At 45.0% G+C, this 24148-nt stretch overlaps 1 protein-coding gene, 1 long non-coding RNA gene and 1 pseudogene across 2 annotated transcripts; 1 reads left to right on the forward strand and 2 right to left on the reverse strand.

Moving 5' to 3' along the window:
• Positions 1-547: 547 nt before the first annotated feature.
• On the reverse strand, positions 548-18656 carry LOC144674524 (uncharacterized). Its single transcript, XM_078535831.1, is given in 3 exon segments — positions 548-867; positions 869-1889; positions 17489-18656. Coding segments are annotated over 3 exon segments (2322 nt in total). The 5' UTR covers positions 18607-18656; the 3' UTR covers positions 548-684.
• On the forward strand, positions 3382-14547 carry LOC144674529 (uncharacterized; annotated as a pseudogene).
• Positions 18657-20022: 1366 nt separating the features above from the next.
• Positions 20023-23884, reverse strand: LOC144674527 (uncharacterized). The gene is made up of 3 exons (XR_013574572.1): positions 23830-23884; positions 21185-21303; positions 20023-20109 (listed from the first exon to the last, which is right to left on the reverse strand). It is a non-coding gene; the product is annotated as an uncharacterized LOC144674527 (long non-coding RNA).
• Between the last annotated feature and the right edge of the window lie 264 nt (positions 23885-24148).

Genomic DNA, 24148 nt, shown 5'->3' on the forward strand with positions numbered 1-24148 from the left:
CTACTGGCAGCATGTAGATGAGAAATAGGAGGGGCCAAGGATAGATCCTTGAGGGACACCAAGTTCAAGGGCTTTGGAGAGGAAAGGGAAATTGGAGATGGGGAGTAGGTTGCAACGACAATGGAGTGAAGGGTTGTTTTAGGATGTATGGTGATGGTGCAGTTAAAGATGAGGACAATATCAAGAGGAGAGAAAACTGTTAACAATATCAGCTAACATGGGGAAGATAGATGGTCTAGTGTATTGAGAATAGGGTGAATGGAGCAGAAAGTGGGTCTCAGAGACAAGATGAGCACTGAGAGGGAGATAGAAGAGAAACTGGAGAAAGATGTGAGTTCAGGGCCCGGACAAACGGGAACTTTAGAGACAATTTGGCCCGGTGGGCTAGTGGAAGGGAGGGAAGCAGCAGAGACAGCTGATCAGAGGGTCTGAATCTTTGTGATAGAGAAGATCCATGAGCTTGTTGTTGGAGGTGAGGATGGAGGAGAGAGCACTTCAAAAGTAACAAACTTATGTTTGAGATATTAAAAAGATTCAACACACTGTGTTTAGTGCAAAACTGATTTATTTGACTTTTATCCATAACCTTAACCCCTAAAATTGGGCTGGAGTTTATTAACATCAGCAGAAACAGAATCCAATGAATATGGTTCAGTCCTGAATGTGGTTAGCAGCAAAATCCCATCACTGTGGAAACTTGTGAACTTGCTGGTGTTTCAGCAGGGTGGATGACTGAGTAAACCTCTTCCCACACTGAGAGCAGCTGAAAGACCTCACCCCTGACTGGACTCACTCATGGACAGTGAGTTCAGATGATTGCATGAACCCAGTCCCATACTGAGAACACCTGAACGGTTTCTCATCAGTTTAAATGAACTTGTTGGTGTCTCAGCAGGTGGGATAACTGAGTGAATCCCTTCCCACACTTGGAGCAGGTGAACGGCCTCTCCCCTGTGTGGACTCGCTGGTGATTCAGCAGGTGGGATGTTTGAGTGAAGCCCTTCCCACATTCAGAGCAGGTGAATGATCTCTCCCCAGTGTGAACTCGCTGGTGTACGGTGAGTTCAGATGATCGCCTGAACCCAGTCCCACAGTGACAGCACCTGAACGGTCTCTCATCAGTGTGAACACGTTGATGGGACATCAGTTCCCCAGAACTTTTATAGCACTTCCCGCAGTCTGGGCATTTGAAAGGTCTCTCAGCAGTGTGAACTCGCTGGTGTGTAAGCAAGTGGGATGAATAAGCAAATCCCTTCCCACAGTCAGAGCACGTGAACTGTCTCTCCCCAATGTGAATTCGCTGGTGAACAATGAGTTGCGATAATCGCCTGAACCCAGTCCCACAGTGACAGCATCTGAATGGTCTCTTGTCAGTGTGAACACGTTGATGATGCATCAGGTCCAGGGAACTTTTATAGCACTTCCCGCAGTCTGAGCATTTAAAAGGTCTCTTGTCAATATGAACTCGCTGGTGTCTCATCAGGTTGGATGAATTAGAGAATCCCTTCCCACACTCAGAGCAGGTGAGTGGTCTCTCCCTAGTGTGAACTCGCTGGTGTCTCAGCAGGTGGGATGACCAAGTGAATCCTTTCCCACACTTGGAGCATGTGAATGGCTTTTCCCCAGTGTGTATTTGCTGGTGAGTCAGCAGGTCGGATGATTGAGCGAATCCCTTCCCACACTCGGAGCAGAGGAATGGTCTCTCCCCAGTATGAATTCGCTGGTGTGTCAGCAGGTTGGATGACTTAGTGAATCCCTTCCCACACTCGGAGCAGGTGAACGGCCTCTCCGCAGTATGAACTCGCTGATGAATTTCTAGCTCAGATGGGTAATTGAATCCCTTCCCACAGTCCCCACATTTCCATGGTTTCTCCCCGGAGTGAACAGCGCTTTTTGCTTCCATGTTCAAAGGCTGATAATATTCAGGTCAGAGTGAATCGAGTGACCCTGTGAGATCCAGATGAGATGTTTGGTTTCAGTTTTCTGACTGCAAATCCTCCCCTTCTAATACCCTGTGAAATTGATTTAAAACCGAAAAAAGGGAGTGAGAGAGAACCCACAAAAACACAAAGGCAGGTTGTGACATTGAACTGAATGAATCTGGTAATTTGTGGGGCTGGCACTAGGAAAAAGTGACCATGAAAACTGCTCGATTGTCATAAAAACGTGACTGGTTCACTAATGTCCTTCAGGGAAGGGAACCTGCCACTCAGTCTGGGCCTACACAAGACTCTGGTCTGTATGGGAAGAGAGGAGGAAGAAGGCAGGGAGCAAAGGAGAGGGATAGGAAGGGGATTTTATATATATATACAGCTTGACCAAAACTCTGACAGAATCTCCAAAACCTTCAACCTACACACCAAGTAGAAAGACCAGGGTAGCAGGTGTATGTGAACACCTTCACCTCCAAATTCCCCTCCAAGTCACACACCATCCTGACTTATCTGACATCCACTACTGGATGAGCAGAAATTTCCTTCATTTAAATATTGGGAAGACTGAAGCCATTGTCTTCAGTCCCTGCTACAATGTCCACTCTCTAACCAACTCCATCGCTCTCCACAGCAACTGAACCAGACTGTTCACAATCACAGTGAAATATTTCACCCCAAGATAAAGTTCCAACCACATATCCACATCATCACCAAAACCACCTATTTCCACCTCAATAACATTGTCCAACTCCGCCCAGTCTCGGTTCACCAGCTCCTCAAACCATCATCCATCCCTTTGTTACCTCTAGACTTAACAACCCGAACGCACTCCCGGCCGGCCTCCCACATTCAACCTCTCTGTAATCTTGAGGTCATCCAAAACTCTGCTGCTCGTGTGCTACTCACACCAAGGGCAGAGTTTTGCCCTCGCTGGGTGGGCTCGGCAGGGGCGATTGGGAAGCTGACCGCTGCCCGCGATTGGGGCCCCGAGCACAATTTCATGCTAGCAGGCCAATTAAGGCGTGTGATGCAGCACTGCCTGTGTGGAGGAGGGCGAGCGCACGTGTGGAAAATTTCCCTGAGGCACAGAGCTGCCTGACCTCATCGAGCGTCATTTTACACTCATTCCAGTCGGGCACACGCCCACCTGATGAGTGGAAATTCTGCACCAAGTCATCTTTTTATTCATTCATAGGATGTGGTCATCGCTGGCTGGGCCAGCATTCATTGCCCATCCCTAATTGCCCTCGAGAAGGTGGTGCTGAGCTGCCTTCTTGAACCACTGCAGTCCATGTGGTGTAGGAACACCCACAGTGCTGTTAGAAAGGGAATTCCAGGATTTTGACTCACTGACAGTGAAGGAACAGTGATATATTTCCAAGTCAGGATGGTGAGTGACTTGGATGGGAGCTTACAGGTGGTGTATCTGCTGCCCTTGTCCTTCTAGATGGCAGAGTTCGTGTGCTTGGAAGATGCTCTCGAAGGAGGCTTGGTGAGTTGCTGCAGTGCAGTGTAGGTGGTACACACTGCTGCTACTGTGCATCAGTGGTGGAGGGAGTGAATGATTAAGGCGGTAAATGTGGTGTCAATCAAACAGGCTGCTTTGTCCTGGATGGAGTCGAGCATCTTGAGTGTTGTTGGAGCTGAACTCATCCAGGCAGGTGGAGAGTATTCCATCACACTCCTGACCTGTGTCTTGTAGATGGTGGGCGGGCTTTGGGGAGTCAGAAAATGAGTTGCTCCTCACAGGATTCCGAGCCTCTGACCTGCTCTTTTAGCCACAGTACTTTTGTAGCTAGTCCAGTTCAGTTTCCGGTCAATGGTAACTGCGCCCCCTCCTCCCCCGGATGTTGACAGTTGGGGCTACAGCGATGGTAACATTGAATGTCAAGCGGAGATGGTTAGATTCTCCCTTATTGGAGATGGTTATTGCCTGGCACTTGTGTGGCACGAATGTTCACCCATCTTCCCTGTACCCACTGACCTACAAAAGCTCCAGGTATGAAATATCAAAATTTTAAAATTCTCACCCTTATTTTCAAATCATTTTGCCCTCCCTATCCCTATAATCTCCTTCAGCCCAACCAACACCACCCCCCTCCATCCCCACACACAGATCTGCGCTTATCTAATTCCAACATCCTGAGCATTCCTGATTTTAATCGCTCCGTCTTTGGTTGCTACACCTTCAGCTTCCAAGGCCATAAGCTGTGGAATTTCCTCCCTCAACCTCTCCATCTCTCTGCCTCACATTCCTCCTTTAAGATACTTCTTCAAACTTGCCACTTCGACCAAACAATTGGCCATCTACCCTCATATCTCCTTATGTGGGTCAGTGTCAAATGTTATTTATAGCATTTCTGTGAAACACCTTGAAAATTTCTCTTCCATGAAAGACGCTATATAAATACAAATTGTTGTTGTTGATTTGGACATAAATCACTTCCTTCATCATTGCTGGGTGAATAACCTGTAACTTCTTACCTAATAGCATTGTGGGAGCACCTTCACCACAGACTGCAGCAGTTCAAGAAGGTCAAACATCATCTTCTCCACAGGTAACTGGGGATTGGTCATATCTACTACTGGTCTTGTGTTTGTGAAAGGGCAGGGGAGTGGGACCAGCTGATTTACTCTTGCAGACAGCCAGCACAGGCAGGACAGGTTGAATAGCCTCCGTCTGTATTGTAATCATTCAATGATTCTATGACTTGATGAAAAGGGACCCAAACTGGAGTCAAGGAATTAACATCTGCAACAAAAAGGCCACTGTCCTATAAACTGGCTCTTAACTGGTCTGTCGGTGATTCTAGTCTCGGTTCTGTGAGCAACACCTGCAATAAAATATGTCAGAAAGATATAATAATTTTCATTATATTGTTGGAATTTATTGTAAAATAGAGTATTAGTAAGATGTGTCTATATGTGGCTCTGTGTGTGTGTGTAGGACTTGATTGAATAAGAGGCAGCTAGTCTGGGTGCTTTGATGTAAGGAGGAGTTAGGTTTGAAATGTTAATTAGGTAAACATGGAGAAGTTTAGAAACATAGGTGTCAAGGGAACATTTGCATTTTTAAATAAGCCAGGCTGGATTGTTTTCAAAAGAGGGAGTGAAATGTGTCACCTAGCCAGCTGAAGTTTAGAAAGAGTGTGTTTATTTTTCCCAAAGATGCATAGTAAAACTTAGTTATATGAGAGGTTTTTATTATCAGGGAGATAAAGTCCAAAGACATAGTGAAACAATGGGTATTTGCATTCAAAGAGGGAAAGATGTATAAAGGAGAGAAGACTGTTTGTAAGGGAAGGCATTTTTAAGAGCTTACAAGTGTGAAAAAGCCTTCAGCATCTATGCCTCAAGTTGCTGTCTTCAAAGGACTGAAGGTAAGAAAATTCACTTTGAATTCGACATGTTCAGGGTATTATCTTTCTTTGCCTTGGTCTTTTAAAATCTATGTATCTTACTGTTGCCTTAACGAGTTAGGTTGATTAGGGGATTTAGAAGTTATCATAGTAATTTATAGATCTATGTATGTATTTAAAAATCATTTCTCTTGTTAATAAATGTTTAATTTAGTTTTATAAAAACCTATAAGACTTGCTGGTCTTATTACTACTAAATTCAAGGCACACATCTCAAAATTTACACAGACTGCAAAACAAGTTGTGGCAGTTGTTTCAAGGTTCCCTTTGGGATTTGAACAACTCAGCATTTATCATCAACTGTGTCATAACAAATAATAGCAAAATACCACAGCTGATGGAAATCTGAAATAAAAGGAGAAAATGCTGGAAATACTTAGCAGATCAGGCAGTGTCTGTGAAGAATGAAAGAGTTAACATTTCAGGGTGTGTGGAATGAATTATGGAGAATAAAAATGGTGCAGAATTTGACGGTCAATAATAGCTCAGAAGCAGAAGAGAAATGGCCTATAGTGCAGAAAAAAACAATTCTTGACTATGAAAGGTACTGTGGGAAGATAAGCTGGGAAGCCAGCAGCACATGGTCGGGGGAATGGGCAGCAGTGGAAACCACATTTAGGCATGGTCGGCAGAAGTAATAATAAAATACTAAACATAGCTAAGATACACCCAATATTAGAGACAGAGGAAGTTAGACAGTAGCAGAGAGGTGATCAGGAGGGCAGAGGTGAAACAGAGCAATGGATGCACATGGATTCAGATCCACAATAAAGGAGCCACACCAGCCCCAGGGCCATGGAACCAGAGCACAGATAACAGAGCAGAGCAGTAAAAACTCTAACTTGTAGACGAATGCTCAAAAATACTCACCTCTGAAACAATTTCACACTTTTCAATTTTAAAATCTCCTGCTGCAGCCTGCAGCTAAGAGATATCAGAAGCACTGGAGTCAGAGAAAAATCTCCCAGTTGAGTAAATACCCAGGTAGCGGGGTGATGTCACTGAGCAATTGTCAGTGCGTGATGACATCACAGACACGAACACAGAACATCTGGGTCTGTGCAAACCAGTGATCACCACACATTATGAAGGATGTGAGGGTCCTTGAGAAGGTGCAGAGAAGGTTTACGAGGATGGTTCCAGGGATGAGGAATTTTAGTTGCAATGTTAGGTTGGAGAAACTGGGGTTGAGAGAAGATTAGATGGAGGTGTACAAGTTTATGACAGGTTTAGAGAAAGTAGATAAAGAAAAGCTGTCCACATTTGCTGATTATAAAAAGATTTCAGGACACAGATTAAGATTTTGGACAGGATCTACAGGATGGATGTGAGGAAGAACAGACACATGCAGTGAGTGGTAATGATCTAGAACTCAATGCTTACACTCAAAAGACGATTATATCCAGGTTCTGATGAATTGAGTGCCGCTGTTAGATTTTGATGTGATATTTGGTTTGAGTTTCCTTTCTGGAAGTCCTCTTCTAATACACTGTAAAAGAAGTTTACAAGTCATCACGGACAGACCAGGATAGAACTTTAGAAGAGACAAACATTTCCCTTGGTTTGAGTTTGCTCTGTATTAATCCTCCCCTTCCAACCCCCTGCAAAAGGAGTTTCCAAAATGCATCCCTGACAGCCCAGGATATAAATTCACAGCATCCTCTCCTCCTGCTACCTGGCCTAGGATGACCGCACATGCACCCTGCTGCAGATTGCCCCTCATTGTCATCAGCAGTCCCTCGGTTTGAGGATGGCGTCTACTCTGGGTCATGAGTTTCTGCCGTGGGTCTTCATGTGACTGGACAGACTCGCAGATCATTGGACACATGGGGCAGGACATCCCATGATATAGTGGGATCAGGAGAGCAGGATTTGCTTCCTTTTCTTTGCTGCTCTGCCTCATTAATAAGACATTGGGACTCAAAGCGTGATGCAGCTTGATGGACAAGTTGTCCCCATTCTGAACTATTGGCCACAGGCTCACCCCGGTCATTGAAAACATTGCCCAGGGCGGTTAACCCGCGCCAAGCCCTGGAATCTGCGGCCACGCTCGGTCTAAACGGGGACCGTTAAGTTCTTTTTCGGGGTTTGCGGATTACACATCCTTACGAAGCCCACCCGCCGGGTCCACCGGTCCCTCCAAATGCGGACCCGAGAGAAAAAGTCTCTCCATCGCCAGTACCCTCACTGCGCATGCTTCAGTCATTGTCCCGTCCCCTCACTCACTCCGATTGGTTGGAGGAGCAGCCACTCCAGGTCGGTCCTCCAGTCCCGCCCTCTCTTCCTATTGGTCAGGAGCTGCCGTCAATCACCCGTGCATTGTGACGGTTTCCAAAGCTGAGAGCGGCCACAGACTCAGCCTGACTTGCTGATTCTTGGCAGCATTTTCTGTTTGGGAATTAGAGCTAGAGATGGATGGTCAGTTCCCCTCTGTCCGGGGGGGATTCACACTCATTTCCCCAGTGCAGTGATTATCACGTTTACTTTACATGAGAAAGTGTCCGGTTCAATCCCGGCTGGAAACTTTGTGTTTAAAGTTGTTATTGATGATGAATAAACAGTGAGTTTAGTTTCATGTTGAACATAGTGGAAGTTACTGTTGTCTCAATCTTTCAAATTTATTTCTCTTATTTATTTAAACACTAATGTTAAGTGATTTAGATCTGATCCACCGTGATCCAAGAACAAGATACCGCAGATGCTGAAAATTCTACCTCAAACTTAAGAAATAGAAGCAGCATTAAGCCATCTGGCCCATCGAGGCCGCTCTGCTATTCATTTAGATCATTGCTGATCATCTTGCTCAACACCACTTTCTCACCCTCTCCCCATATCCCCTGATGACATTAATATCCAGAAATCTATCGATTTCTGTCTTGAACATGCTCAATGATTGAGCTTCCACAGCCCTCTGGGGTAGAGAATCCCAAAGATTCCCCACCCTCTGAGTGAAAAAAAATCCTCCTCATCTCATCCTTAAATGGCCTGTCCCTTATTCTGAGACCGTGTTCCACGGTTCTAGACTCGCCAGCCAGATGAAACATCCTATCTACATCGATCCTGTATGAGTTTTGTAAGTTTCAATGAGATCACTTCTCATTTTTCGAAACTCTAGAGAAGAAAGACCCAGTTTCCTCAATCCCTCCTCATAAATCAATCCCGCCATCCCAGGGATTAGTCTGGTGAGCTTCTGTTGCACTCCCTCTATGGAAAGTATATCGTTCCTTAGATAAGGAGAACAAAACTGTACACAATACTCCAGGTGTGGTCTCACCAAGGCTGTTACAAGTCATCAAATCCCATTGCAATGAAGGTCAACATACCATTTGCCTTCTTAATTGTTGCTCCACCTGTATGATAGCTTTTAGTGACTCATCAACAAGGACACGCAGGTTCCTTCGGACATCAACACTTCCCAATCTCTCAGCATTTAAGAAATAATCTGTCTTTCTGTTTTTTTCCACCAAAGTAGATAACTTTATACTTATTCACATTATATTCCATCAGCCATGTTCTTGCCCATTCACTTAACCTGTCCAAATCTGCTTGAAGCCTCCTTGCATCCTCCTCATAACTTACATTCACACCTAGCTGTGTGTCATCAGCAAATTTGGAAACATTATATTTGGTCCTACATCCAACTCATTTATATGGATTGTGAACAATTGTGGCCCCAACACTGATCCTTCAGGTACCCCACTTGTAACAGCCTGCCACACTGAACATGACATGTTTTTAATTGAATGAATTTAATTTATCTTTTAATCAGGAAAATGCACAAACAAGGTGCACACAAATTTCAAATCCACCATCTCGCTGCTCAGCAATCATATTAATTTAGTCTGTCCTAGTGTCACCATGCTGAAATCCAGTCATTCTCCAACATTGTTCTTCATGGCATAATTGCTGAACTAAGAGTGAAAATGGACCTCTACTTCATTATAATTGTAACAGACAAATTTGTAGATGCTCCATAATGTCACAGAGTGGCTCATTGGATTTGTTCATTTAAACTGGTCTTATTTTCTGCTAATGCGAAAAATGGCGGAATAGGGGATGTTGAATCACAGCTGGAAACCACAGTCCTCTCTCCTACTGATCCTTCCAACAAACAGGCATTTGTGAGTTGTGAGCAAACGGTGAGTTGGATACTCAGATTAGCTCGGTCTCCATATTATATAATAGATCTAGGAACACTGAAGAAAGCGTAAGAAAGATCTACTGGAATGATGCCAAAAATGAAAAGTTGTATCAATCACAAAAACTGAGCATGTTAAATAGGTTTTCTCTAGAAAAGAAAGTGAGGAATGCCTGATCGAGGAATTTAAGATTATACAGGGATTTGACAGGGTTGACAAGTGGAAGATGTTTTCACTTGCATATAGATGAGAATAAATAGAAGTTAATCATGAATAAATGTAATGTCCAACTTCTTTAACCAGAGATAAGAGCATAAAATGCCAGAAATACTCAGAATATCTGACACATCAATGGATTGAGAAACAAAGGTAAATTTTCAGGTCTGTGCACTGACACAGTGCAGTTTTGAGAAAAGGTCATAGACCTGAAATGTAAACTTTGTTTCTCTATTCATATACACAATCAGGTCTGCTGATAATCCCCGTATTTTCTGTTTTTGTTTCAGATTTACAGCACCTGCTTTTCTCTATCTGGAACTCCCTCCCTAACAGCACTGTGGGTGTACCTACATGACGTGGACTGCAACGGTTCAATAAGGCAGCTCACCACCACCTCAAAGGTAATTAAGAGTGGGCAATAAATGCTGTCCTAGCCAGCGACGCCCACATCCAGCGAATGAATAATAAAAAAATGGCTGAGAATGTAGAACTCATTTCTGCAATGGTTTGAGATTCCACCGTGAAAAAAATCATTCAACAGGTGAAAGTGGAAGTGGATTCACTCGATCATCACATTTGCTGACATTGCAGCATAGTCACACCTGAGGGAGATCATTCAGACACTTTGTGTGTTCAAAGGGATTCACTTAGTCTGCCCAGCTGTTAATACCCTTACTTTAAATGTTCAAAACATTTCATCCACCATCGAAACATTCTTACTGACAAGATTAAGTTGAAATGTTCTTTGTATGGGGGGAGAAAAATCATTTGTTCACCCCAGCTGCTGAGACTCCAGCAAGTTCAAATCCAATTGTACGGGATTGTTCTGCTGTCAATGGCATCCAGGATGGAACTGTGGAAGAGCCCGTGCATTTTGCCGTATTTATGCAGGCTTTAATAATTTTATCCCATGGCTCCAATCGTAATCGGAGCAAAAAACATAATATTTTCTTCAAAAATTAAACCACTCAATGGCGGAGTGCTTACCCAGCATGCACAGCGGAGCTGAATGTGCCCTATCTTCACTACAGGAGCGCCTTGCGCAGTCGCAGCACCGGGCTATGGTTCGAGCATGCGCCTTAGTGGCTCTAACTAGAGCATGCGTAGTATTAGCTGTACTAAGAGCTGAGAAATGGCGAGTGAATGGAGCCGGTGGGCGGGGAGGTTTCATAAATACCAGATGGAGGTTTAAACTCCAGCAGATTATCATATTAAAAACTGAAATTGTTTCAGAGGTGAGTACTTTTGACCATTCACCTGCAATTTAGAGCTTTTCGTGCTATGCTCAGTGATTGAACAATGAGTGTATTTTAAATGCGTTCAGTATTTCATTGTTATGTCTGCTGACTGTGTCTCAATGAGGTTCCCACCGCTGCCTGTCCCCTGACCATGTGCTGCTGGCTTTCCAGCTTCATCTTCCCACAGCATCTTTCACAATCAGGAATTGTTTTTCCTGCACTATAGTCCATTTCTCTTCTGCTTCTGAGCTTATATTGACCGTCAGATTCTGCATCATTTTTATACCCCGTAATTCATTCTGTACACCCTGAAAAATTAACACTGTTTCTCGCTCCACAGATGCTGCCAAACCTGCTGAGTTTTTCAAACGCTTCCTGTTTTATTTCAGATCTCCAGCCTCTACAGTATTTTGCTTTCATTGAAGTCAGGATGGTGTGTGACTTGGAGGGGAACTTGGAGGTGATGGTGTTCACATACACCTGCTACCCTTGTCCATCTAGGTGGTGGAAGTTGAGGGCTTGGAAGATCCTGTCAAAGTTCTGGTTGAGTTGTAGGTATTTGAAATCCCTCACCTTCTCCCCCCCCCCCCCCCCGCCCCCTCCACCTCTCCCATCTCTCTCTCTCTGCTCCAATAGAGGTCAGAGTCCTGTGTAGACCCGGATCAGGTGGTCAGTTCCTTCCCTGAAGGACATTAGTGAACCAGTCAGGTTTTTACGACAATCCAGCAGCTTTCACAGTCGTGTTTTCCTAGTGCCAGCCCCTCAAATTACCAGATTCATTCAGTTCAATTTCACAACCTGCCTTTGTGTTTTCACTCCCTTTATTCTGTTTTAAATCAATTTCACAGGGTATTAGAAGGTGATGATTTGCAAACATCAAACTAAACATCACATCAGGATCTGACAGTCGCCCAATTTATCGTACCCTGAATATCATTGGATTTTGAACGTGGAAGGAGAAAGCAGCTTTCACAGTGGGGAGACACCGTACGCGTGTTCTGTCTGTGGACGGGGTTTCAGCTAATCATCTGGCCTGTCAGAACATAAATGCAGTCACAACAGGGAGAAACCATGGAAGTGTGGGGAGGATGGTAAAAGATTCAGTTACTCATTCAAGATGGAATTTCATCGGGGCACTCACACTGGGGAGAGGCCATTTACCTGCTCCAACTGTGGGAAGGGATTCACTTCCTTGTCACACCTTCTCACACACCTGCGAATTCACACTGGGGCGAGGCCGTTCACCTGCTCCAAGTGTGGGAAGGGATTTGCTTGTTCATCCAACCTGTTAAGACACCAGCGAGTTCACACTGACGAGAGACCTTTTAAATGCCTGAACTGCGGGAAGTGCTATAAAAGTTCCCAGGAACTGGTGTCCCATCAACATGTTCACACTGACGACAGACCATTCAGCTGCTCTCACTGTGCGACTAGGTTCAAGCAATCATCTGACCTCACTAAACACCAGCGAGTTCACACTGGGGAGAGGCCGTTCACCTGCACCAGGTGTGGGAAGGGATTTGTTCACTCCTCCAACCTGCGAAGACACCAGCGAGTTCACACAGGAGAGAGACCTTTTAAATGCTCGGATTGCGGGAAGTGCTATAAAAGTTCTGGGGAACTGATGTCCCATCAACGTGTCCACACTGACGAGAGACCGTTCAGGTGTTCTCACTGTGGGACTGGGTTCAGGCAATCATCTACCCTGCTGAGACACCAGCGAGTTCACACGGGGGAGAGGCCGTTCACCTGCTCCAGATGTGGGAAGGGATTTTCTCACTCCTCCAACCTGCTGATACACCAGCGAGTTCACACTGGGGAGAGACCTTTTAAATGCCCAGACTGCGGGAAGTGCTATAAAAGTTCTGGGGAGCTGATGTCCCATCAACGTGTTCACACTGATGAGAGACCGTTTAGGTGCTCTCACTGCGGGACTGGGTTCAGGCGATTAGCTGACCTCACTGTACACAAGTACACGCACACTGGGGAGAGGCCGTTCACCTGCTTTGAGTGTGGGAAGGGATTCACTACCTCATCCCACCTCCTAACACACCAGCGAATTCACACTGGGGAGAGGCCATTCACCTGCTCCGACTGTGGGAAGAGATTCACTCAGACATCCCACCTGCTGACACACCAGCGAGTTCACACTGGGGAGAGGCCATTTATCTGCTCCGAGTGTGGGAAAGGATTCACTACCTTATCAGAATTGCTGACACACCGGCGCACTCACACTGGGGAGAGGCCATTTACCTGCTCCGAGTGCAGGAAGGGATTTACTTGTTTATCCCACATGCTGACACACCAACGAATTCACACTGGGGAGAGGCCATTCATCTGCTCCAAGTGTGGGAAAGGATTTGCTCACTCATCCAACCTGCTGAGACATCAGCGAGTTCACACTGATTAAATGCCCAGACTGTGGGAAGTGCTATAAAAGATCAGAGGAACTGATGTCCCATCAACATGTTCACACTGACTAGAGACCGTTCAGGAGCTCTCACTATGGGACTGGGTTCAGGAGATCATCAGATCTCATTACACACCAGCGAGTTCACACTGGGGAGAGATCGTTCACCTGTTCCGCATGTGGGAAGATATTCTCTCAGTCACCCCAACTACTGAGACACCAGTGTGTTCACACTGGGGAGCCTGTTCCGTGTGTGGGAAGAAATTCGGTCATTTATTCACTCGGCTGAATCACCAGGAAGTTTAGAAGTAACGACGGTGATTAAATTTTGCTGTTAATTGCATCCAGGACTGAATCATGTTCATTGGGTCTGTTTCTGCTGATGTAAATAAACTCCGGCCCAGTTACAGGTGTTAATATTCTGGACAAAAGTCAAATAGATCAGCTTTGCATTAAACATAGCGTGTTGACTCTTTTTAGTTTCTCTAACACAGTTGAGTTCTTTTGAAAGGCTCTTGCTCTCCCCTATCTTCTCCATCCTCAGCTCCAGCAAAAAAGTATGAGGAGCTCATGGAGCTTCTTTGTACTAAGATTGAGACAATCTGATCTGCTGCTTCCCTCTCTTCCATGAACCCATCGGGCCAAACTGCCTTTGAAGCTGCCCCTTCTCCAAGCCCTGAACCATAATCTTTCTCCACCTTTTCCCTATCTACCCTAATGCCCTCTCAGAGCTCATCTTGTCCATGAGACCCACCCCTTCCCTCAATCCTATTCCCACTAAACTGCTGAACACCCCACTTGCCCATGTTCACTGATATTTTTCACAGTTCCCTTTTCTCGGATATGGGGAACAAAAGAACATAAAAAACAGGAGCAGGAGGAGGCCATTCGGTCCATTGAGCCTACCCTGTCATTCAATAAGATCTGATCTGATTGTGGCCTTAATTCCACTTTCTCACCGACCTACATAATAACCCTTGACTCCCTTGAAGATCAAAAATCTCTCTAACTCAGCCTTGAATCTATTCAATGACCCGGTCCCCACTGCTCTCTGTGGGAGAGAAGTCCGAAACTAACGACCCTCTGAGAGGAGAAATTCCTCATATCCTCCTTGTATCTTCCTCTCATCAACAGGCAAATGCTGATCACATGAACACACCTGTGATTGGACAAAAGCCACATGATTGTGTAGTGAAATGTACGTGGACAGTTCTGATTGGTAGCCTCAGGGGAGTGAGTTAGGGGGGTTTCCAGCATATGAACAGCCCTCTCAAGGGGTTTGATGCAGTGGAGAAAAGAACAAAGAGAAGACGATGAAGAAATAATAAAGAAGCAAGAAAGCTGGAAACTCCACAAGAAAACCAGAAGCTATGGGGAAAGAAGTGCGCTCTGCTGTCCAGATACAACACGGGAAGTATAGAGTTCACATTGTTCTGTAAATCACTGTCTGAACTTTACCTTTAGTCTAGGAGTTTGTCCTGCCTTTCTCTTAATAAAGCTGCTCAATAACTGAACTCTATTGTCACGTCCGATCCTGTTGTAAGTAAGGAGTTCAATCCCTACGACCTGTGAGTTCACACCAGGGAGGTGCTGTTCATCTGCTCCATATGTTAGGAAAGGATTCACTTGTGTGTCCAGCCTCACTGCCCATCAAGTTGTTCACTCTGATAAGAGACCTTTTAATTGTTCTCACTGTCTGAAGAGTTTTAAAAGCTCTAAAGATCTGATGAAATACTGACTCACTCGTACCGGAGAGAAACCATTCACCTGTACTGAGTGTGGGAAGAGAGTCACTCAGTCAGTTGACACACCAACCATCCTGCCAATGGAAACAATTTCTCCCTATGTAAACAAAAATTCCTAAAAATAAATATTACCACACTTCTATTAAATCACTCCTTAACCTTCCCTGCTGTAAAGAGAACAATCCCAGCTTCTCCAGTCTCTCCACAACTGAAACCCCTCATACCTGATACTATTCTGGTCAATTTTCTCTGCATCCTCTCCAAGGCCTTGACATCTTTCCCAAAGTGTGGTGCTCAGAATTAAGCACAAGATTTCAGATGAGGATTAATTGTGATTTATAAAGATTCAGTATAATTGTCTTGCTTTTCCACTCCATACCTCCATTAGGAAACCAAGGGCTCCATGAGATTTTTATAAACAATTTGATCAACCTGTCCTGATGGATTCAAAGGTTTGTGTCTATACACTCCCAGGTCACTCTGTTCCTGCACTCTGTTTAAAACTGTACCATTTAGTCTATTCTGCCTCTCCTCATTCTTCCTTCCAAAATGCATCATTGACTGTGAAACGCGTTGTAATGTTCTGAGGATTTGGAAGGTGCTAAATGGACACAAGAATTTTCTTTCCCTTTGATGGATGATTTAAAATTGTAGATTTTGCTTCAATGAATATTAATCCAATTTAATCTACGTTAACTATTTTACTGCAGAAACAATTTCACCTGGAAGTCAGCAAATCTTACTTTGCACAAACTGCCTGTCATGAAACAGTAACATGGTGAATTTATACAACACGATTAATGTAATAAAACATCCCGAGGTGCTTCAGAGCAGTTTCAGGAAGAAAATGTTGATACCGAGTCACAGGGCAATATTTGAGTCGATGGCTGAAACCTTGATTGGAGAGGCAGATTTTAACAAGCATCTTTCATCAGGACAGAGAGGTGGAGGGGTTCAGGGAGGGAATTTCAAAGTTTCACGCCTGGACATGGCCAAGAATGGTGGAGTGATTAAAATCAGGGATACTAAAGAGGCCAGAATGGGAGAAGTGCAGATATATCAGTGGGTGTGTGACTGGAGATGACAGACACAGGGAGGGACAAGGCCAGGGAAGGGTTTATAAACAGAATGTAAATTTCAAAGTCTTGGTATTGCTTGACCAGGAGTCAATGTAGTGAGCATAGGGGTGATGGACGAACGGGACTTGGTGTGAGAAAGCACACGGGCAGCAGAGTTTAGGGTGATCTCACATTTCCACGTGGGGGTGGGATGAATGTGAGAGGCTGGTCAGGAATGTATTGGAATCGTCAAGTCTAAAGGTAACATGGGCATGGATGAGGGTTTCAGCAGCAGATGAGCTGGGGCAGAGTAGAGACAGGCGACGTTATGGAGATTGAAATATCTGGTATTAGTGATGATGTGGATATGTGGTCAGAAACTCATCTTGGGGTCAAATCTGACAAGATTGTGAAGAGTGTGGTTCAGCCTCAGACAGTTCCCAGGGAGAGGGATGGACTCGGTAGTTAGGGAACGGAATTTGTAGTGGTGACCGAAGACAATGGCTTTGGTCTTCCCAATTTTTAATTGGAGGAAATTTCTGCTCAGTGAGGTAGAGCTGGGCGTTGTCAGTGTACATGTGAAAACTAACACGGTGCTTTTGGATGATGTCACCTAGTGGCAGCTTGTAGATGAGAAATAGGAGGGGCCAAGGATAGATCCTTGGGGGGACACCAAGTTTGGAGAGGAAAGGGAGGTTGGAGATGGGGCAGCAGTTTGCAAGGACAGTGGGGCCAAGGGTGGTTTTTTTTTCAGGAAGGGTGAGAATGGTGTATTTAAAGGTGAGAGGGACAAAACCATAAGAGAGAGAGAGAGAACTGTTAACGATATCAGCAACATGGGGAAGATGGATGGTCAGCAGTTTAGTGGAAATGGCATCATGGACAAGATGAAGTCTGACAGGGATTGACAGGCAATAGAAGAGAAACTGGGGAAAGATGTGAGTTCAGGGCTCAGACAAAAGGGAACTTTAGACACAGTTTGGTCCGGTGGGTTAGTGAAAGGGAGGGAAGCAGCAGAGGCAGCTGATCAGATTGTCTCAATCTTAGTGACAAAGAAGCTCCATGAGCTCCTCACACTTGTTGTTGGTGAGGATGGAGGAGACAGGGGAGAGGGAGACCACTTCAAAAGGAACTAACTTATGTCAGGGATATCAACAAGATTCAACAGACTGTGTGTTTAACAAAAAGCTGATTTATTTTACTTTTATCCAGAATAATAACACATGTAATTGGGCTGGAATTTGCAAACATCAGCATAAAAAGACCCCAATGAACATGGTTGCATCCTGGATGTGATTAACAGCAAAATCCAACTACTGCAGTCACTTGTGAACTCGCTGGTGACTCAGCAAGTTGAATTTCTGAGTGATTCTCTTCTCACACTTGGAGCAGGTGAATGGCCTCTCCCCAGTGTGAATACGCTCATGTACAGTGAGTTGAGATGATCGTTTGAACCCAGTCCCACAGTGAGAGCACCTGAACGGTCTCTCATCAGTGTGGATACGTTGATGGCACATCAGATCGCTGGAACTTTTAAAGCACTTTCCACAGTCTGTGCATTTAAAAGGTTTCTCCTCAGTGTGAACACGTTGATGGGACATCAAATTGCTGGAACTTTTGCAGCACTTCCCGCAGTCTGGGCATTTAAAAGGTCTCTCATTAGTGTGAACTTGCTGGTAAGTCATGAGGTGGGATGACCGAGTAAATCCCTTCCCACACTCAATGCAGGTGAACGGTCTCTCCCCAGTGTGAATTCGCTGGTGTTCAGTGAGCTGAGATGGCCACCTGAACCCAGTCCCACAGTGAGAGCACCTGAACGGTCTCTCGTCAGTGTGAACACGTTGATGAAACATCAGTTCCCTGGAACCTTTATAGCACTTATCACAGTCTGGGCATTTAAAAGGTCTCTCCTCACTGTGAACACGTTGATGGAACATCAGTTCCTTTAAACTTTTATAGCACTTCCTGCATTCTGGACATTTAAAAGATCTCTCCTCAGTGTGAACTCGCTGGTGTGTCTGCAGGGTGGATAACTGACTGAATCCCTTCCCACACTCAGAGCAGGTGAACGGTCTCTCCCCAGTGTGAACTCGCTGGTGTCTCAGCAGGTTGAAAGACTGAGTGAATCCCATCCCACATTTGGAGCAGGTGAAGGGCCTCTCCCCAGTGTGAACTCGCTGATGTGTCAGCAGGGTGGATAACTGAGTGAATCTCTTCCCACATACAGAGCAGACTAATGGTCTCTCCCTGCTGTGGCTGCGTTGGTGAATTTCCAGTTCAGACGGGTAGTTGATTCTTTCCTCACAGTCTCCACATTTCCCTGGTTCTTCCCCACTGGAACTGCACTTGTGTCTCGACAGGCCAGATGATTGACTGAAGCCTCGTCCACACACAGAACACGTGTACGGTTTCTCCCCACTGTGAACGGTGCTTTTTCCTTCCATGTTCAAAATCCAATGACATTCAGGTTTCAATAAATTAGTCAACTCTGTCAGATACTGATTTGTTGTTTCATTTTGCAAATGCTCCCCTTCTGATACCCTGTGAAACTGATTTAAAACAGACAAAAGTGAGTGAGAGAGGACCCACAAAAACACAAAGACAGGTTGTGAAACTGAGCTGAATAAATCTGGTAATTTGTGAGGCCGGCACTAGGAATAAGTGACCGTGAAAACTGCCGGATTGTCCTAAAAACCCAACTGGTTCACTAATGTCCTTCAGGGAAGGGAACCTGCCTCCTAGTCTGGGCCTACACAAGACTCTGGCCTCTATATGCAGAGACAGAGAGAGAGATACAAAAAGATAAAAACCCTCAACCTCCACCATCTAGAAGGACCAGGGTAGCAGGTGTGTGTGAACACCATCACCTCTGAATTGCCCTGCAACTCACAGACCATCCTAATTGTCTGAAAACCGTGCTGGATGAGGAGAAATTTCCTTTAATTAAATATTGGGAATTTAAAAGCCATAGTCTTCAGTCTCCACAACAAATTTCACATCCTAGCCACCGACTCCATCTGTCTCCCTGGCAACTGTCTGGGGTTGAACCAGAGTATTCACAACCTCAGTAACATGCTTCATCCCAAACTGAGCATCCGACCACATATCCACATCATCACCAAGACCGTCCATTTCCACCTCAGTAATATCGCCCCACTGCACCCGAGTCTCAGCTCATCTGCTTCTGAAACTCTTGTCCATTCCTTTCTTACCTCTAGACTTAACTATCCTAACACACTCCTGACCAACCTCCGACATACAAGCTCTCTGTAATCTTGAGGTCATCCAAAACTCTGCTACCCGTGTGCTTGCCCACACCAAGTCTTGTTCACCCATCGCCCCTGTGCTCGCTGACCTAAGAGGTTCCAATTTAAGAAGCACCAAAATTTAAAAATTCTCCTCCTCGTTTTCAAATCCCTCCATGCCTCTTCTCTTCCCTATCCCTGCAATCTCCTCCAGCTACAACCCTCTGAGATCTTCGCACTCATCTAATTCCTGCCTCTTGAACATTCCTGATTTTAACTGCTCTGCCATTGGTGGCCGTTCTTTCAGTTGCCTAAACTCCAGGCTCTGGAATTTCCTCCTTAAACCTCTCCATCTCTCTACCTCACTTTCCTCCTTCATGATACACCTTAAAACCCAGCTCTTTGGCCAAGCTTTTGGTCTCTCTCTCTCTCTCTCTCTTCTGGTTTTGCCCCTGCCCTAATATCTCCTCATGTGGCTCAGTGTCAAATGTTGCTTTGTAATATTTCTGTGAAATGCCTTAGAACATTTTATTGATTTGGACATATATCACTGTTCCTTCATCATCGCTGGGTGAATAACCTGTAACTCCTTATCTAACATCATTGTGGGAGCACCTTCACCACACGGACTGCAGCGGTTCAAGAAGGTCAAACATCATCTTCTCCACAGGTAACTGGGGATGGGTGATATCTGCTGCTGGTCTTGTTAGTGACCCCCAAATCCCAAGGATATTGTAAAAATATGTATAAGTAAAATAGATAAAAAACATCTGCAAGAACACCTAATCCTTAAACGATCCCTTTTTACATTGTACAGACAGTGTCCGTTTAACAACCTGATCTCCCCTAGAATCTGCCTTCCCTGACATTGGAAATTGCCAAGCCTGACTGGGTTCCACCATCTCGGGGTTAAACCCAGCAGCTTCTCCTCCATCTCCCCTCCAGCTCAAACTGATGCAACAAAGGCCTTCAAAAGAAATTGGACAAAGACCCTGGAGAGATAAAAAAAATCCTGCTGGGCTATGAGGAAAGGGCAGGGGAGTGGGACTCGCTGATTTTCTCTTGCAGAGAGCCAGCATGGGCAGGATGGGCTAAGTGGCCTCCGACTGTATTGTAATCATTCTATGACTGCATGGAAACGGTGCTTCTAGGACAGGGATCAACCTCTGCAACCATCCGACATAAACCAACTCTCAATTGGTTCATCTCTGTTTCTAGACTCAATTCTGTGAGAAACGCCTGCAATAAAACAAAAGCAAAATACTGCAGCTGCTGGAAATCTGAAATAAAAAGAGAAAATGCTGGAAATACTCAGCATGTCAGGCAGTAACTGCAAAAAGAGAAAGAGAGTTGACGTTTCAGGATGTGCAGGATGAACTACGAAGAGTAAAAATGGTGCAATAAAAACGGTCGATATAAGCACAGAAGCAGAAGAGAAATGGACTATAGTGCAGGAAAATCGATTCCTGACTATGGAAGATAAAGCTGGTAAATCAGCAGTGAGTAGGCCACGGGATGGACAGCAGTGGAAACCTCATTTAGACGGTTTGTGGAAATAACAGTAAAATACCAAACATGGTTAAATACACCTATGATTAGAGGCAGAGGAAGTTAAACAATGGCAGAGAGGTGATCAGGGAGGGCAGAGATGAAACAGAACAATGGATGGACATGAATTCAGATCCACAGTAATGGATCCACACCAGCCCCAGAGCCATAGAACCAGAGCACAGCATGAAGAGCTCTAAATTGTAGATGGATGCTCAATAACACTCACCCCTGAAATAATTTCACTGTTTTTAAATTTAAAATCTCCTGCTGGAGTCTGCAACTGTAAAGTTACCAGAAGTGCTGGAGTCAGAGAAAGGTCTCACAGTCTTCATATCTTCTAACTCCCTGTAAAAGGAGATTACAAAAGTCATAAGTGCCAGTTGAGGTTAGAAATTCAGAAGAGACAAACATTTCTCTTGATTTGAGTTTGCTGTGTGTAAATCCTCCACTTCTAACCACCTGTAAAAGGAGTTTCCAAAACCCAGTATAGAATTCACAACATTCTCTCCCCCTGCCTGCTGATCCAAGATAACTTGAGCAGGGACATAGTTGCATTGAAGCAGTTCAGAGAAGGTTCACTGAGCTGATTCTTGGAATGAGGATGTTTGTATCATGAGGAAAGGTTGAGCAGATTGGGCCCATACACATTGGAGTTCAAAAGAATGAGAGGTGATCTTATTGAAACATGTAAGATTCTGAAAATGCAGGAAAAACTCAGCTCTGAAGTAGGGTCAAACAGACTCGAAACGTTAACTCTGTTTCTCTCTCCATAGATGCTGTCAGACCTGCTGAGATTTTCCAGCATTTTCTGTCTTTATTTCAGATTTCCAACATCAGCAGTATTTTGCTTTTAATTATGTAAGATTCTGAGGTAGCTTAACAGGGTAGATGCCGAGAGGATGGTTCCCCTCATAGAGGAATCTAGAACTAGGAGGCTCAGATAAAAAATAAAGTGACTCTCATTTGGCTCTGAGAGAAAGAGAAATTTCTTCTCTCTGAGGGTCATTAGTCTTTGGAATTCCCTTTTCCAGTGAGCAGTGGAGGCTGAGACATTGAATAAATTCAAGGCTGAGTTCAACAGATTTTTGATCCATAGGGGAGTCAAAGGTTTGGGAGGGGTTGGTTGCAGGAAAGTGAAGGCCACAATCAGATCAGGCATGATCCATTAAGTGGGGAACCAAAATTGATGGGCCAAATGGCCTGCTCCTAATTCTGATGTTCTTGTTTTTATGTTCTCCAGAAGGTCACACATGCGCCCTACAGCACATTGTCCATCTGTTAACCTGGACCTGTCTCCAGCTCCTGTGTGTAGAGTGGAAGTAAAACCAATGAGTCACCGATTTTCTCTCCCGGTCACTGGAACCCTGAAGTCACGCCCACTCCGTTACATCACCAAGATGGTCACACAAAAGAATTCTGAGGGACAGAATATATTTGCACTTGGAGAGACATGGATTAATCAGGGATAGTCAGCATAGATTTATTAAAAAAAGGTCGTGTTTGACAAATTTGATCGAATTTTTTGAGGAGGTAACCAGGAATGTTGATGAGGGTAATGCATTTTATGTGGTCTGCAAGGGCTTTAGCAAGGCTATTGATAAGGTCCCTCATGGCAGACTGGTAAAGAAAGTAAGAGCCCATGGGATCCAAGGCAATGTGGCATGTTGGATCCAAAATTGGCTGAGAGGCAGGAAGCAGAGGGTGATAGTAGAGGGATGTTTCTGTGTCTGTTTCCAGTGGGGTTCCGCAGGGCTTGGTGTTAGGGCTCTTGCCGTTTATTGTGTTCATAAATGATTTGGACTTAAATGTAAGGGATCAAGAAATTCGCGGATGACACGAAAATTGGTAGGGTGGAAAATAGTGAGGAGGATAGCTGTGAACTGCAGGAGGATATCAATGGACTGCTTAGGTGGGCGGAGCGGTGGCAAATGGAATTCAACCCGGAAAAGTGTGAGGTAAGGCACTTGGGGAGGGCTAACAAGGCAAGGGATTATACTATGAATGGTATGACATAGAAAGTACGGAAGATCTTAGGGACCTTGGTGTGCATATCCATAGATCCCTGAAGGTATCAGGATAAGTAGGTAAGGTGGCTAAGAATGCATATGGGATACTTGCCTTTACTAGCCAAGGAATAGAATACAAGAGCAGGGAGGTTACGCTGGAACTGGTTAGGATACAACTGGAGTACTGTGGACAGTTCTGGTCACCACATTATAGGAAGGATGTGATTGCACTGGAGTGGGTGGAGAGATTTACCAGGATGCTGCCTGGGCTGAAGGGTCTGAGTTATGAGGAAAGATTGGATAGGCTGGGGTTGTTTTCCTTGGAGCAGCAAAAGTTGAGAGGGGACCTGAAAGAGGTGTATAAGATTATGAGGGGCATAGATAAAGTGGTTAGGAAGGCACTTTTTTCATTAGTAGAGGAGTCAATAACCAGGGGGGCATAGATTTAAGGTAAGAGATAGAAGGCTAAGAGGGGAGTTGAGGAGAAATGTTTTTACCCAGAGGATGGTGGGAATCTTGAACTTAGTGCCTGAAAGGATGATTGAGTTAGAAACTCTCGTAACATTTAAGTATTTAGATATTCACTTGCGTCGCCATAGCCTCCAGAGCTGGAAAATTGGATGAATGACGTCAGATCCTTGTTGACCATCACAGACGCGATGGGCCGAATGTATTGTAAACGTCGATGAGTCTGAAGTCGCGCATGCGCATTGCTGCCTCTGAAACAAGATGGCAGCCGCTAACCTGGGCCTGTTGCCCGGAAACAAAGCCTCCGAGCTGTAAACGCGGGACCTACAATGTCTTATTCAGGGCTTGAGGCCTCCACTGGGTTTTTATGAAGCTTCCCCTCCCTACCCACTCTCACCTTTGGACTCCATTCCTCCCTCCGCCCCGCCCGCTCTCACCCATTTCCAAAACCCCCGCACTCGCACGGCCGCTCCGAAACAGGTGGCACTGCGCATGCTCATGGTAGTTCAGCACCACCGCGCCTGCGCACTGAGTTCCTGTAGTGTTAATTGAGCACATTCACAGCCGCAGGGAATGTTGGGTATCAGCAGCGCCATTGAAATATCCAATACTCGAAAATAATTTTGTTCCGCAATTAAGATTTCTAAAAGTGATTTAAACTTCTGCTCTCTGGTGGGAGCTTTTAAAACTTTTCCCACTGGTTTCCCTCCCTCTCC

Source organism: Cetorhinus maximus, unplaced genomic scaffold, assembly GCF_964194155.1.
Source record: "Cetorhinus maximus unplaced genomic scaffold, sCetMax3.hap1.1 HAP1_SCAFFOLD_684, whole genome shotgun sequence".
Lineage (NCBI taxonomy): Eukaryota > Metazoa > Chordata > Chondrichthyes > Lamniformes > Cetorhinidae > Cetorhinus > Cetorhinus maximus.